Source organism: Lethenteron reissneri, chromosome 39, assembly GCF_015708825.2.
Source record: "Lethenteron reissneri isolate LAM-NWPU_2019-01 chromosome 39, ASM1570882v1, whole genome shotgun sequence".
NCBI lineage: Eukaryota > Metazoa > Chordata > Hyperoartia > Petromyzontiformes > Petromyzontidae > Lethenteron > Lethenteron reissneri.
Window position 1 is genome coordinate 639,433 of NC_083817.1, and position 16,552 is coordinate 655,984.

At 48.2% G+C, this 16,552-nt stretch overlaps 1 protein-coding gene across 3 annotated transcripts; it reads right to left on the bottom strand.

Annotated features, from left to right (window-relative positions):
- Nucleotides 1-53: 53 nt before the first annotated feature.
- On the bottom strand, nt 54-16,329 carry TRMT13 (tRNA methyltransferase 13 homolog). Of its 3 annotated transcripts, none has more exons than XM_061567427.1 (12): nt 16,120-16,285; nt 15,515-15,561; nt 14,856-14,917; nt 13,768-13,827; nt 12,649-12,718; nt 11,382-11,488; nt 9,106-9,276; nt 8,009-8,103; nt 7,257-7,326; nt 4,819-5,237; nt 3,209-3,438; nt 54-1,664 (listed from the first exon to the last, which is right to left on the bottom strand). In XM_061567427.1, exons 2-12 carry the CDS (start codon nt 15,552-15,554, stop codon nt 1,270-1,272), a joined length of 1,719 nt encoding a protein of 572 aa, XP_061423411.1. In that variant the 5' UTR covers nt 15,555-15,561; nt 16,120-16,285; the 3' UTR covers nt 54-1,269. The 3 variants fall into 3 exon arrangements, with proteins under 3 accessions (XP_061423411.1, XP_061423410.1, XP_061423412.1); XM_061567426.1 differs by having other exon boundaries at nt 56-1,664; nt 14,856-14,922; nt 16,120-16,329; XM_061567428.1 differs by having other exon boundaries at nt 1,350-1,664; nt 7,257-7,331; nt 8,031-8,103; nt 14,856-14,922; nt 16,120-16,329.
- Between the last annotated feature and the right edge of the window lie 223 nt (nt 16,330-16,552).

The window sequence follows — 16,552 nt, forward strand, 5'->3', positions numbered from 1 at the left end:
AACAGCACTTTTAAGTAGCAATTTGTTTTATTCCATGTTGTATGTGATGGGTTTGTACAAACCCTGCAGCAAACACTGGTCATTACATTCACCACAATGTAAAAATGTACAAAACATTATTTTGATCTTTCGGGAAAGTCACAGATAGGTTGACTGAATAACAAATTACATTTCGATCACAACACAAGCGACCGTTATCAGGAGAAAAAAGTCGTAGTTTTGTTATTTTCTTTCAACCTATGTACACGACTTTACCAAAAGACCCAAAGAATATGAATTCCTGCAGTCACGATGTACAATACATGTTGACTTGTGACTGAAGCACAACGCATTGCAGATTCACTAATTCAAGTGGAAGATTCCCTGGCTGCGCTCTGCCGAGCCCAAGGAAGTACTTTCTAGATTAACATCGACTAATGGTGGCCGAGACGAATCATGAATCTCCTGCACGAGGAGACTTGGCTTCTTGACGCCACACCAGATGCTGGTGTTTGAGCCAGAACAAGGCCACAGTTGCAGACACTTTACCTCGACTTCAAATGTGTTTCTATAGGTGACAAGGCGCTGCTTTCACAAGTAGTAGTAGTAATGTAGTGTAACATCAGCTACGCTGGTGTCAACATGGTGAGTGTTTGGTCTAACACAACATATCCCGCTCGCTAGTGTGTGAAAATGTAGACACCATGTGACTTTTGCAGTAAAACACCGGTTTCATTTGACTGTAGAACTGTAAAGGATACCTTTTGCATTGTATGCTGTATGAACAACACGGCGTTCACAAGTGAAAATGTTAAATAAAACAGTTTTTATACTTATGGAAGCATGCTTGGTGAATGTTCCTTGCCAGCTGTGGGTAAATATGCAGATGTTGCCAACTCCAAGAAAGGGACATCCAGGCTGAGGGGTGATGGCTTTTGAGCATTATATAATCACATCCATAATAAATCCATTTAAAAGTCTATTGTTGGGCTCCCATGCGTATCTCCATGTCTAATAATAGAGGCAGCAAAGCCAGGCTAAGGATAAACAAACAAAATCAAAGGTCACATACGAGTTTGCTCAACAGCTGGAGACTGATCTGGGAAGAAAACCAATCTCTTACCCAGCCATTTCTGCTCTTCCTCCATCCTCTGCCTTCATGAACATTTCTATTAATCTTTTTCATGGATGGCTCCTTAAGGCTTTTCTATTTACATCGCCATTTAATTCACCTTTCGAGGTAGCCAACACATCCATTCTCTTCACGTGTCCATAACATTTGAAAATTGTCTAACAGCACTGTACACTCAGGCTCTTCTTCGTTTTCCCTACAGTTGAAATCAACATACGTACATATACATACTTCTGGGCACGGTGGCGATTCCATGGTAGATGAGGATGTCTTCCTACTGATGCCGCCCAAGACACGTTCTCTTGGCGCCCTAGACGCCAAGCATCAGCTCGGCACACGCTTGGCGCAAGCCTCTCCAGACGGCGCGGCCCGGTGGCTTCAGGAGGCAGAGCGGGCAGTGAGGAGCACGTTTTCCACGGTGGTGGCGGCCTCCACGTAGCGCTGCAGCCGGGCTGCGAGGCCCCACTCGCGCAGGTAGCGCACTCGGCCCTCGTCCAGCAGCCGCTTGCACAGCCGGCCCAGCTGCTCCCGCTCCGCTCGGCTCCGGCCGTCGCTAAACACACGGCGACGCAGCACACGCTCTTAGGTGTCCCCTTCCCCACACGCTCCGATTCGCACGGTTGGCTACGTAAGGTACAATCGCAGTTTTACATACACAAATGTGCGTCTCGACTCACACAGTCGCTCCCTTGAAAGGAGTTGCCTGGCCAATGTATTTCAGTATGGAGGTAAAGGTGGGGCCCTGCCATAGCTCGCTCAAGCCACTGCTGTCAGAAGGGCCTACATGAGGGGGAACTATGGAGGGTACTTGGTCTACTCTTCTACGTTGACCAGACGTCTTGTGAGAGGTGGGCGTACCCAAGTTTTACCCCGCTCCATGCGACTTGCGGATCGAAGCTGGTGACGCCATGTCTACTGCTGGATGGATAGAGGCGAGTTAACACACCCAGCTCGTCGCTGTTGTGCTATGCGTGGAGCAAAACGTCGGACATGCCTCAAACAGCACAGCCGTCAAAACCTCGGCACAAACACACGGCGACTTATCAACATTTGCACATCATTTCTATGAAACTGACGCCTCCAGCAAGGCAATAAAGTGACTGACGCAGCACACGTATTGCGTGTGCCGAGCGACAAGAGGCCGGGGAGCATGAGCCACTCTGCTATGACTCTGACCGACATTCATCATCGACTTGCATAACTTGTTATTTTCACTGCACCCAATGTTGGTGCCAAACCCACGACGAGAGATGATGCGCAGCACTTCGGTCCGGTAAAAGCCGCATCTCATTTTCAATTCAGCCAATTTCTCGTAATTTCCCATGTGCCCCTTGAAAGAAAAACTCGTGGTCCCATCGGAGCTCTCTAACCTGATTATTACGACGGATGTCTGTATGTCTGGTATCTTCCACAGCGCAACAGAAAATAATCTAATTTTAAACTGCGTGCAACTCCAACTCATCCTGGCGTGCAGTCGGTGAAAATATCATTTGGATTTGTTATACACCAGTAAGTCTGTTGGCAAGCTACGGATGGCGGGGTAAAGTGTGGGTACACCCACTTCTTCCAACACGTTATATTATAGTTTTTTTCTTCCACACCACATCCCATTACATGTTTTGCATTCGCTCTCAAGAGAAAGGGAGTACAACTCAGAGGCGCGAGAAGAAGACGACCGGGAAGGGCAATAAGCCACGTGGTGAGCCCGTGCCAAAGTCCACCTCCAAGCTCTGCGATCCCCTATATGAAGGAATTATATCTGCCAATTAATGGGAGGAAACTGAAGCACCCAGAGAAAAGCCCTCGTTTACTCCAGAGCTGGACTACAGGCACCCAGAGCCACCAGCACCCAGCTAATAACTCGCAACTTAAATGAAAAAACTACAATGCAACACCGCCCCTTACTGTTAGGCTTTGTTCATTTGCAGCCAGTGCAGTGTCGTTCACCTCTTGTGCCGCATAAAGACAGCTACCACTGTGGGTCCCCATGTCTAGACTGTAGTAGGGCACTGGAATGGTTGGGATGTGATGCAAGGTGATTGGAGTTGCCAAGGCATTAAGATGCCTGAATAATGCAAAACCTGAGCCTAGAATCACCTGATTTGATCTTCTGCCTGACAAGGTGCAGCATGATCCATGGCCTCCATCTCCTCCTCCGCATGCCACTCCACTCCGTCTTGTCTGCTCGCGCTCCCTTCTCTTGTGGCATTTTCATTTCCACGTCCGTTGTCCGGCACTTGGTCCGTCGAGTCCGTCGGTCTCCTCCAGCCACAGGTCGCCCAGCTGGACATCCTTTGGATGAGGTCAAACTCCTTTGGGCCCAGGCCCTGCTCAAAGACAGCAACGTACACACTGGAGCATTACCGACGTCTGTGTGGAAGCACCAACGCAATGCTCGCGAATACAATTCACAGTTAACCGCTTAAACAACACTGGAACACATTAATCTGGGAATTCCATACATAGGCTGCTGCACAAAATTACTTCCTGTCTGTTCTTAAAATTTCAAAACGAACTTTGTTTTTATTATAATCTTTGCTTCCCATCTTTCACCAAGGAAGTATTTTTCTTCTATTTGAAGTTTCATGAAAAGGAGTTTATTCCAACCCAGGGACAACTAGCGCAGCACCAAGTCCCAGGGCAGCCCCCTTCATCAGTCCCAGGGGACAAGCCCTTGTGGCAGGAGAGGCCCGGTGGAGGCAGTGCGGAGCGAGGAGGTCTGGAAAAGGGCAGGAGGCAGCATGGGATGGCAGATGGGACGAGCAGAGAGCGTTCATGTGCTCAGGGGATGAGCAGGGAGAGAGTTTGTGCGCTCAGGCTGTTGTCCCACTCCGACGCAGCGTCGCCCACGGCAGGGCGGGCTGCTTTAAAATGGGACGTTTGCTCTGGCTGTGACCTATGACCCCGAGCCACCCACGTGTAACGAGGGGCCGGGCTAATCAAGTTTGGTCCAGCCAACATAGATATGCTTCAGACAGATTCAATTCACTGAAATACCTGTGGGCCTAACTCATTGGTTCACCAACACCTCATGGATACCGTACAGGAAGGCTCCTATTTTCTACAGTGGGACGTATGCCTTTTGAACTTCTTTCACACCGTACATAGCCCACCGTGCTAACTGGAGGTGCGGGATCATAAAACAGGGTCGATCAGGTGGCCACTTTCCTTTTCGCCAGTTCTAATTATGCAGGGATCTACGACACGTTTTAGAATGCCACCCCTGTAACTGCACTGGTGGTCTCCAACCCAAGCCATTCACAACCGTGCGTAGCTTCCGAGAACTGAAGAAATCTGGTGCTTTCGGGGTCATTTTGTCACAGGCCAAATTGTGTTGAACTACTGCAGGAATTGCCAACTAAAAGGCCATTCTAAAGTACCTGTAAATATTAACATCAGCATGAGACACGTAGTATAATGGGTGAAAGATCAGGTTACATTTGTGATTAAAACAGCACTGCAGAAAAGGCAAAACATTCTCCATTCCCTTCACGTGGTATTCTTGTAAATACAAAACCCATCGGTAAGAAAATAAATAAGCAGACACTAACACCTCCTTGATGTACATCTGTCCACGTAAAAAAAAGTGTTTTTTACACATACCATCAGCCTCGTGGCCTTACGGAAATGTACAATTTCAGCAGCATTTGTTCATCACAAGCAAACTCGGGATCCATTCGGACCACCTCAAAGCGTCCAGTCATCACCTGAGAGCAAAAATACTTCTTCCCGACGTAGGCCGGCCAGCTGCAGCGGTGGTGGCAGCACAGCGCGATGGCGATGCCCAGTGCGGGGGGGCCCACATCGGTCTCGCAGGGGGCCGCCTCCTCCCCACACGCGGAGAGCCCTGGCGCGGAGGAGAGCCCTGGCGCGGAGGAGAGCCCTGGCGCGGAGGAGAGCCCTGGCGCGGAGGAGAGCCTTGGCGCGGAGAACAGCCCTGGCGCGGAGGAGAGCCCTGGCGCGGAGGAGAGCCCTGGAGCGGAGGAGAGCCCTGGCGCGGAGGAGAGCCCTGGCGCGGAGGAGAGCCCTGGAGCGGAGGAGAGCCCTGGCGCGGAGGAGAGCCCTGGCGCTGCACTCCGGGTGCCGTGCCGCGGTAGCGTCTCCACAAGGCAGCGCAGGGCCAGGTCTGGGGCACGCAGTCGGCGACACGGTGGACATGGGGGGGAAGATGATTGCATGATTGCTCTGCGTTGGTCAATTAAGAAATGTGCCGTATCATTTGCGGTGTGACCATCGCCGTGCTGAGTTTCTTCATTTTCTGAAGCTCGCAGAGGACGTGCAGCGAAACATCGGACATCACGGCGTATAACGCGCACTACAACTCGTCGGAGAGATCTCTCGAGCGCTCGGGCTGTGGTCCCACTCCGACGCAGCGTCGCCCACGGCAGGGCGGGCTGCTTTAAAATGGGACGTTTGCTCTGGCTGTGACCTGTGACCCCGAGTCGCCCCCATTGAACGAGGAGCCGGGCTGATTAAGTTTGGTCCAGCCAAAATAAGTCGCTCCACAGACAGATCCAATGGACCGATTCACCTGTGGACTGTACTTATTGGTTCACCGCCATCTCCTGGCCCACCGCCCAGTAGCTGACTGGCAGCGGGGTGGCGAGTGCATGCTGGGTTGGATGTAATCGCTTTACTGAAATAGGCATAGAGAGAGCGACGACACCCGACTTGCATCTGAACGCATACTGTTCCTACATAAGTACATTAGGGTTACAAATTGCATTCGCTCGATGTGAAAACGTACAGATCCCTGTGAATAATGTGAATCACGTAGCGTGGTATTAGCCGCCGTGTCGGCTCAATATACTGGGAGGTATAAGCGAGACACCGGCTAATTAGAACCGCAGGAGTGAGAGCCATGGGCATTGTGCATGCTCAAGCATCACGCGAATCGGAAATAAACCCGATTTATCACTTTCACCCATTACAGTGTAGCGAACACATTTGTGTCATGCTTTGACATATTTACTTTCGTCTGCAGTTATTACATTAATAAATGCATTAAGAAGCATTAAGTGTCCCCTGAAGATGAAGCGCAGGCGCCATTCGGCATTTATTTTAATGACAGCATGAAAACGCGACAAACCCGTCACGTTTCAGCGAGAAATATTTTCAATTGGGCTGGAGAAACAAAGATTATAATCGGAGTACATATTCAAAATCTCGGATGTGCCAACGGCAGTCATTTGAACCAAGTGAACGTAAACACGAGAAATCGGCACAAATCTTCTCAAAGGAGGCTGTGACATTGAGACCGAGAACATCTGCGAGTCAAACAAGTCATGGAGGATGTTGGCCAGACGCATGAAGGCATCGCAGGGATGGGGTCATGGGGGTTGTTTGACCGGACTTCGCTGCGGTGGTCGATGCTGGTTGTTATGGCGGGCAGCGTAGATGTGGGGTATAGAAGTGCAATACAAATGTGGCTCTTGCTGTACTACCCTCTGCTGACCACCACATAGCCACGCAGAAGAGGTGTTCTAGGCAGGGTGATCGCCTGTCCAAGCCCTGCTTAGCTTGCGAGCACCGATGAGATTTGGAGCATTCCAGATAAATTGGTCACAGGTGTAGTACTCTGAATAGAGAACTGAAAATTGCTGAGAAAATAATTCCCATGCTCACAATTACTCAGGACCATAGCTTATGGCCGCAATTTCTATACCCCTGAGCCACGGGTCTGGACTTAACACGTTGGGGAAGTGCAGCGAGAGGTAAACACAGGCTCGGAGGCAATCAATGTGCAGAATGGATGCGACAACGCATCCATTGCACAGGTTCAGGGCCCAGGGGCAGCCCTGATTAATACTGCGGGTGCATGAACCATTAATATATGCCATCTGCTTCACAGTAGGCATTATAGTCCCCCTGGCATTATTCTAAAAAGAGTAGGGCGTGTGTGCTGGGGTCAAGGTCCAGGTTTGCCAATTATCCACAAATTAATTAATTGGATAACCACGTGGCAACCTCGCCCCCTCCTCATGGAAGACTGCGCTTGTCTGTGAGACATGACACCTTGGTGTTGGCCTTGCTCTACAAGCACGGCACAAATCCCGGCCGTGTTACCGACGGGGTGTGCCGCAGTGCGGACTGCAGTGCCCCGCTGGAGACAAGCGGCACTCTCGGGTCACTCGCGCACACCCACCTGTTGCCGCTCCACACAGATGCTTCCCGATGGCCACCACGGACGTCCCCTTATCCTGGAGCTGTGGCACCTTCCCTGCGCACATCAAGTTCACGGTCAGCGTGTGGTGGGATACAGTGTGGGTAATCCCACCCATTCCATAGAGGGGCTCGCTAGAGCTCCCTCTAGTGGAGGCCCTTACCATATTTTTCTTTGCCCAGTTAGAAAAAAAATGCTCACAAGTGAAGGTGCTGACATAACAAGTAGAACTACTTAGGCTGGTAACCATTAACTTTCTCAACTTCAATGTATTGTGATCATTTGTGATCATTTGTGATCACAATTCAACAAACTACTGAATATATTTTTTTCTGTATTAATTATAGCAGCTGTAGTAACTGTAGGCATTTGAAACAATTGGAGACAACACACAAATGTAAATTAACGGATTCTTAAACACACAACCTGATAGGTGTATCTTGAGAGTAAGAATATATTTTAACCCATTAATCAATGCATCGCTCCATGCAGACTCAAACATATAAAACAGTACGTCGCATATCCAACCACCACGTATCTCCCTGACCAATTAATCGCCCACAGAGCAGTATTTGTACGTCGTATAACGATCACTCGAGAGACGTTCATAGAGGAGACGTTTTCACATGTCCGCTGACACCTCAGTCCCCAGCGAGTTGGATGTGTGACGATGTACTGTATATGTCCGTGTGTGGCCTAAATGTAGTCCATCTGAAAGCAATCCTTTCGGTCACCTGAAGAGACTGGCTCTATTACCAAGGTGGAGGTGCTGAATGTCTATCAGCAGGCGACGGAAATCCACGTCCCCTTCCTGATGCTTCCCGTCCACCTGCAAAGCAGCCGTTGTACGTGTTTCAGTGACTTGAATAAAATAAGTACAGACAAACCAAACAATGAAATTAGTTAATCAATTTCGTTTGTCTCTTTTAAATGGGGAAACATTTATAGGAATAAAGAGTAACCGACTGTTTTCACGATTTTGCCAAAAAGCTCTCAGGTTTGCACATGCAGCGAAACGTCGGACACCATGTCGGAGATGTCTCTCGAACTCTCGGGCTGTGGTCCCACTCCGACGCAGCGTCACCCACGGCAGGGCGGGCTGCTTTAAAATGGGACGTTTGCTCTGGCTGTGACCTATGACCCCAAGCCACATCCATTGAACGAGGGGCCGGGCTGATTAAGTTTGGTCCAGCCATAAAAAATCTCTCCAGACAGATCCAACACACCGAATCACCTGTGGACTGCACTCATTGCTTCACCACCATCTCCTGGGCAGCGCTCAGTATCCAAATGGCCGTGTGATCGCGTATTGGCAAGTGCACGTCTGCTAAGATTGTCTTCACTGTTGCATAATCTCACATTTGTTGTTTGAGCTGAAGCAGCTCCCAGCGCATGGGAGAAAAATGTCAGACTTCTTTCAATGACCAAAAACACGCACGACCTGAGCGGGCAGTAGTTGCCACTGTGTGGTCCATGTCTGGATCGTGGGGATGGCAGTCTCACCGGTGAAACCCAGGGGCACGCCGACGCCTTGGACGCGGCACCCGTGTCGATTCGCGCTCTTGCGCTACTCGTCACCACAGATGTTGTAAAAAGGACTCCTGATTCCTCGGTGCGATCAGCGACTTGGCACTCTGGTTTCTTCCCGCATGTATCAACACTCATTAAGGAATTGGCCAAACATCCAATGAAAGGGCCACAGCGTTTTGGAAATAGTTGGCGCCGGTTCTGGCTGCCTTAACGCTTGTCTGTGGTTTCCCACGCTTTAAAACCAAACAAATTAAACTGTGCTAAATGTTTATTTTTGACGTTGCTTGCATCGGCGCCGCACCTTGAAGCGCGTGCTGCACCTCTCCACGAGCAGGAAGGAGATGCCGCGCGTGGCGCTCGGCAGGGCGCGCCGCACCCAGTGGGACAGCTTCCCCCGCCCGGCGCCAAACTCCACGTAGCAGCGGTCGGCTCCCAGCAGGCCCAGGCTCGACAGGTGGCCCACTATGGATGCCTAGTGAGGAATAACACACAGACAGGAGACAGAGAGATCCCACGTGGAGCCCACACAGGCCGTTGGGAGTGGATGCTGTTAGCAAGCAGCACCTGTGAAGGCTGACAGGGAGCACGAGGGGTCAAAACCACATCTGGCTACGGTCACCCCGGTGCTGATGATCCCATCAGGCACTCGTGGAAGCCGAGTCGACCTCGGGGAGGGGCCCTGTGCAAGTACTGAGAATCACCACCGATGTTCGCCGTAGGCGGGTTTCAAACTCAGGCTGTTGATATCGTCGCAGTGCAATGGGTTTGCCGCTATGTTTACAGCTCCGTACACTACGCCACGGAAAATAAACACGCACAAACACAAAACTCAAACGTATTTTGTATATGAACTTAGAGGTGTGTTTGCCCGTTTTGAACGTCATCAGCATCCTATAGCAGAGTTGTGGCACAATACATACCGAGGCGTGTGTACTAAGTTTTCAGACGACTATTAAAACAAAAAAGAATGACCCTTTCATATTTTACTCCACTTAAAGAAAAACATGTAACTTGCTGACCCACCCATAGCTCATCGGATTCCTCCTGCAGTCTAAATAAAGATTCCAGTACCGATTCCTTCAAGTGTCATCTTCTGGAGCTGGTCTCTGCCAGGCGGGGTTTAGTTTCCTCCAGAGAAACGAGGCGATACTCAGCTGCAGGTAAATTTACTTTATTCTTTCGATTTAAAGCTTTCGTGACTGCAGGGATTCATCTTCTTGGTTCTTTCGGTAAAGTCATGTAGAAGGGAAGTAATAAAATAATAAAAAAAAAACATAATAAAATAATTCTCACGACGTTTCGGCTACAACGCAAGCAGCCGTCTTCAGGTGAAGAATGAGACACTGCCAAGCTAGGAGCTCCAACCCAGCTTATATATAAGCTCCTAGCTTGGTAGTGTCTCATTCTTCACCTGAAGACGGCTGCTTGCGTTGTAGCCGAAACGTCGTGAGAATTATTTTATTGTGTTTTATTTTTATTATTTTATTACTTCCCTTCTACGTGACTTTACCGAAAGAACCAAGAAGATGACACTATTCTCTCCAACGCAACAAGAGTACACATCTAAAGACACACCACTGTGCTCGCAAATAAAGCTACGCACTTATTTCCAGAACTAACAACCATTGCTACCATTTTATTTTTTTACTTTATTTTAAGAAAACTATTCGTGTCCCGAGGCTCAAATATGAAACATTACGCTTGGCACAAGAAATAATGAGATGTGCTTTTGCATGCGCCTCCATCAGAGGTCTAGGGGTTGAAGTGCCTGACAGTGCCGATTTCCCCGAGCGTGATCGTGCGCAGATTGCATCGTGAATATCAATGACATTGCTCAATCGCAATTCCCTACTTCCTATCAGGCTCTGATGGGGGAGTTCAGGCTCATCGAGCCAATATAAGACACAATTGAAGGGATAATTGTCCCACGCTGCAGGTAGGATTCGGAGGTCATCATCAACATCAGCAGCCATTGTCTCCTGGCTGATGGACAAAGACCAGCCACACCATTGCTATCCCTCAAGGTCCCGCAGTGCCACAACTCGTCTCGGTGCGACACGCACACCAGATCTCGCTGGCTCATCTACGCAGTGCTCATCCTCTCTGCTGAGTTCTCTCCATTGGCTGCCATTCTGTTTAAAGTCTCATCCATTACAATAATTCCTGATAGCGATTCCCAAGCACGCTCACTTTCCTCAATGGTGAAGATGACATCTCTAAAATACGCATGAGAATGTAAGACAAGGGGACACGCGTTCTCCAAAGTTAATTACAGCGACATGAGACTACAGTATATTTTCCCAAAGTTGGAGGGGAAAAAGGCATAAATATTAATGGCCACAACATTCACAATCTCTTACTTTCTGACAGCAGCCATTATAACGTCCAATGAGAATGAATCGCAGGGAACGCTAAAATAACTTTGCAACGGTGGCCCCACAGTTGGGCGCAGGACCGAGGAGAGGTGGATGCGTCGCCACGCCGCCCTGCACATCCATCGTCCGTTGCGCAATACTCGTCCTATGTCATGACGATGTCGTACGACACAAGAGATGGTGGTAGCAACGCTCTCCTCACCTGCTGCTGGAGATGTTTGAGGGCTGACTTTCCATTGCTGGGATCTGTCAGCTCCTGCTGCAGGGCTGGGTGGGACAGGACACGAAGCTCCAGCGCCGCCTCTGCGCCTGCCAGAGAGAGACGCGTCCCCTGCGTTACCCACATCCACTCTCGCGACGGCTGTCGCCACGTTTCATGGATTCAGAGTCTGTGGCACATTCTGGTCAAACACCCGGTAGGCTGCCACAGCACTTTTGTCAATTCCACTTTTGTCAACATTATTGTTAAGCAAGGAAGCCTATGGGGTATATTTTATTCATTTATGTAGCTGCTTGTTTACATAATTTTAGGCCATTTCGATTTAATTAAACATGTTATATTACCATACACTAAAGCTTTTATTATGAGTTAAGATTGATGGGAAGTGAAGTTTTTATTTAAAATCTAAAATATGTTTTAGATAAAATTATTTACAGTTTTTTGGAAAGTTAAGTGGTGAGCCTATGGGTAAAATTATTCCCCACCATAGTAATGTGGAATTTCCACCGCTGGGTCAAGGCTGTAAACAACAGATCATCAACGTCTTAATGCTCAATTGAGCAGGAAATCTGACTTTTTGACTTTTAATAAATTTGACATGTAACTGGATGACTTCTATTTAACTTTGTATGCATGTATTTACCATGGGGCTTATTGTATTAATCTTGTTGTCGTGGAGGTAAGTGGAGGAGAATTATCTCGGTTACCCACAGACCGTGCAGATTCCAGAACATTTTGATGAGATAAAAAAAATATCAAATCTAGAAATAAAAAAATGAAGTGATTACATCACGGTGAACGTGCTGTAGTGGTCCTCCCTGATCTAACGTGGGCATGTCACTGCGACCCTGTGAGAAAATGGACCCCACGGTTCCATTGCAGCAAGTGGTAGGACATCTCAGGGGGCTTTCACAGATATAAGGATAATGAACACCTTGTTTGAAATTGGTCACATCCAGTTTAAAAGGGCAAAGGTGCAGCCCTGAAATTACTTCCCACTGCCGGCAGGACATCTACTAAAGGATGTCTTGAAGTTGGTAGGAGTACCCACATTTTACTCCACCACACACAACCTACTGCGGTGTAATTATTTGCACCACTGGGTGAACAGAGGCAGGGGGGATTAAGGAAATGCTTGTAGTGGTTCATATGTACGGCGACCAAGGATTGCAAGTGTAGCGTGCGAATCATCACACCTCGGCTCGGATCCAGTCCATCAGACTTAACTTACAAAGAAAGTGATGCTTACCTTGAAATACACCTTGTACTTTGCTTATTAGCGCTGACATTTCTTCTGCTGACAGCGAGGATAACGCGACCTGCACCACAACACAGCAGCAACACGTCCTTACATACCACGTACTCAGTGGTACTCTGCTTCAATATACAAGGCTGAATAAAAAAAAAAAAGAGTCTAAAAGTGTTTATTTACTTTATAACATATTATAAAAAATAACTTCAATGTGGAAAAGTAAAAACCAAAATGGTAAAAACATATTACAAGTTAAAAGCCCTGAGAAGGTCAAACTTGACCCCACCAACCCCACAGCTCGTTAGTTGTGTGTCGAACACGAGTGGCGTTTAATCCAATAGAGATTCATACAATTATTTTCAAGACTAAATCCATGGCCACCAGTGTCACTTGCTGTCATTAATCTATACACTTGAGCCTTCAACTTGACAACACGTTGAGAAGTCATACCCACGTAATCTTATTTTATCCCATCACTGAGCCAATGGACAGATGGCCAGACAACACAATTAGTGCTTGTTTTGATTTATTTTTGGTCGTTGCTATATTTACAGTGGCTCCAGGGTCCGAGCACCGAGCCAGCACGCCAATACGTATGCACGTGTGTGCTCAACTTCTTTCACACGGTACGTAGCCAACCGTGCTAAATCGGAGGTGCGGATTGAATTAAATCTGGATATCCGCACATGGCAAGGCCAGGTTCTCCAGCCTAGTGAGATGATGGTCTCAGCCTGGTTATCAATAACTACACAAAAATAATATAATACATGAGATTTTATAATTTAATTTAGCTTATTTCAGCTCTCTAAATAAAACATTTAGGACTGATTGATATGTATGTTGAACTTTCTTTGCACCGTACATGGTAATCGAAGATACGGATCTTTGCGGGGCATACAAGAGGTGCATCTCAATAAAGTGACTTCAAGAGTAGCTCTGTGAAATATTGTATGGACATTTTCTCACAGGGTGGTGCACGGCTCTCCCCAAGAGCTCCGATTTGACGTATATGTCTTATGTCATGACGCCAATAACAAGTTAATTATATAACTGGGGAATATATTTAATAGCGTTCATCAAGGAGTCAACAATAATTAATGAATTCCAACAACTTACCTGTTCTTTTGAAGGCAGTTCATCGTTTTCTCCACAGTTGATATCTCGCACGTAGTAAGCCTGCAAGAAAACAAATTACTTAACCTTTAAGTGAAATAAACTGCTGAATAGAAGTTAAATTACCACACGTCTCCCTGTGATACTTTTATTCTAAACCTATGCTCTATTACAAAACAATTATGGTTAACCAGCTCTCTTTTGTAGATTATAATTCGTTTCCTTTGCCTGTAGTTTTATTTATTTATTTACTTCATGAACCAAGCTTACGGATTATTCACCTCCCAGCCACGTTCATGCAATTTCCCATCTTGTCTCATCTTTTTGACGCCCTCATCTTGAATGAGTCGTAACGGCCTCCGCACATTAATGTGAACACCCATCCACTCGCATGGTCATGACCCTTCAACTGTCACACTGAACACTTAATCCCATCTCATGAAATACTTATCAGCATCCCGATATTTATTATTCTGCTTCCTTAAGTGCATAACCCTTAATGTCCATTAAGACGTTATTAAACGCATTGGACACTACATCTGACAGTGAAACCCATTTGATGTGCCTCCTATTATGTGTTCCCAAATCAATACGTGGACCTTCCATTTATCTGCTCCTCTGTTCAATTTCCCACATTTTTAGTGCAGATGATATACATAATATGGCAGTTGTGCCAAAATACTTGTCATTTTGACGATAAAGTTGGCCTAAAGAATTATACTACGTGGCCCAACCCCAAAATAGGTTAAATGTGAAAGTTGCGGCAAATATATTATTTCAACCGAAGCATGATCATACATTTTATAAATTTGATTATACATTTTCTGAGTTGCATCGAGAGCGGGGCAATTGGGATGCACCAAGCGACACACACACATGCTCCTATAGCAGCAACTTCAAGATCAGCTCAATCTAAAACAATCACATGGTCGGGACAAATTACCAGGAATAAAATGACTCAAACTAGAAAGGTAGAAAAACTGTCAATGATGTAATACAGCCAACTGTGAAAGTCTGCGCTAATTCACATCTGCGCCTGTAAAAGAGAATTATGTCATACGCAGAATGCACACAAGAGCTCTTAGACTCACCGGTTTTGGTTTTTCCCTTGCGTTACATTTCTTCAGGTGTTTTCCCAAAACATCTTCATAAACTGTACTGAAAGATTTTCCAATTTTGGAAGGGGAAAATATACATTATATGTTAACAAGAACAAACACAACGGGACCTTGACTTTAAGATGCTGCTGCTTCATCTGGGCAGGGGTCGTGGAGACGGTGAAACAAGGGGGGGGTCTGGCTGGTCTCGGCTGAGGGGGGCCCGTGGGATAGAGGCAGCGAGAGTTAAACAAGACTTTCATTGACATTGCTAATGATGTATCACTAATGCCATGCACACCGGAACGGTGCAGTCCTGAGGTACCAACACTTTACATCACACGCGGTGAACCCATTTCTCCTGCTGGCTGGACAGAGCTGGGTGGGGGGGTGAAGCAACTTGGCCATAGCGAGAGCGTTAACTTTAATACTCTCGTTGACGTCAATTGTGCCAATAAGAGCAAGTAAAGTTTGATTTATTGATCGTTTGAGGGAAGCTTTCGCCATTGTTTAGGTGAAGTGGGGAGTTCGCTCAAACACATATCCCTTGTGATCATCATACAGTTATAGCATCGCTAATTATAGTTTCATATTAAAAATGCGTGTCAGATCTGTATGTGCAGCGTATGCAATGTGCAAAGTATGATACTTACTGCTTTGAATCAAGTGGACAGACGATTCGTCTCCTCTCATTAGCCACCTGCAATACACACGTCCCGTGATTTAGACTGGATAATTACACACATCACCGTGGAAACTCGGTGTAATTTACTTAGGGCACCGGCAAAACTGAACACAAGGTGCGGGAAGAAGTTGGACCACAGCATGAATGTGACGTTATAGCTTTTCATCAGCCACGTTCAATCCATTGCTGGATGAAGGCCTCCCCAAGCGCTCGGCCTCACTCGTGCCGTGTAACAATCCATCGAGCTAATTCGCTCCTTGTATCGCTCCTTCTCCTCGCCGCACTTCCTTTCGGACCCGCTCCACTCACTCCTTGGTGGGCGCTCCCGTCGATATTCTTGACCGTCGGTCATCCCCCCCCTCCCTTCTAGCCATGACGTGTCTTGCCAACTTTCACTTCACTTTCATTAAAGTTGCATCGTCTTTCCCTGCGTACGTCCTTCTGCCTCTCCGTGTAACTGCGGCATGCATCTGTCTGGTGTTCCTCTTCAGGCACCTCGCTCAGCCACCCTCCCGATACCGCGGGCCACGTGCGAGCCACGTGGAGGGTCGGCCTTGACTAGGCCTCACTCACCGGCGCGCTCGTGCCCGAGCAGGCGGCGTGCTCCCCGCACAACGCCCTGCCCGCGGCCACGCTCATCTTGCAGTAGCGTCGCTTCCTCTCCACGAAGAACGCGCAGCACCCGGGCGCGGGGCTCGGGAGCCCTGCGTCTCCGCCATCCGCGGCCGCCACCGCCACCTCCATCGCAGCCGCCCCAGTGACCGAGGGGGGAGAAGGGAGGAGCCGCGACCACGTGGCCGCCGCCACCGCCACCCCCCCCCCCCCCGCTCGACGCCGTGAAGTCACCGCCGCCATCTTACTCGGGGGCCAGAGCGCGCGTGGCCTCGTCCCTGCGGCGCGCATTCTGATGACGTCACCACGGCTGACCCGCGGCGTTGTTGCCCTGAGCAAGATGGCCGCGGCGGCGCGTCTGTGCGAGCGGCGTGGCTGCCTGAGGTTTGTCAGG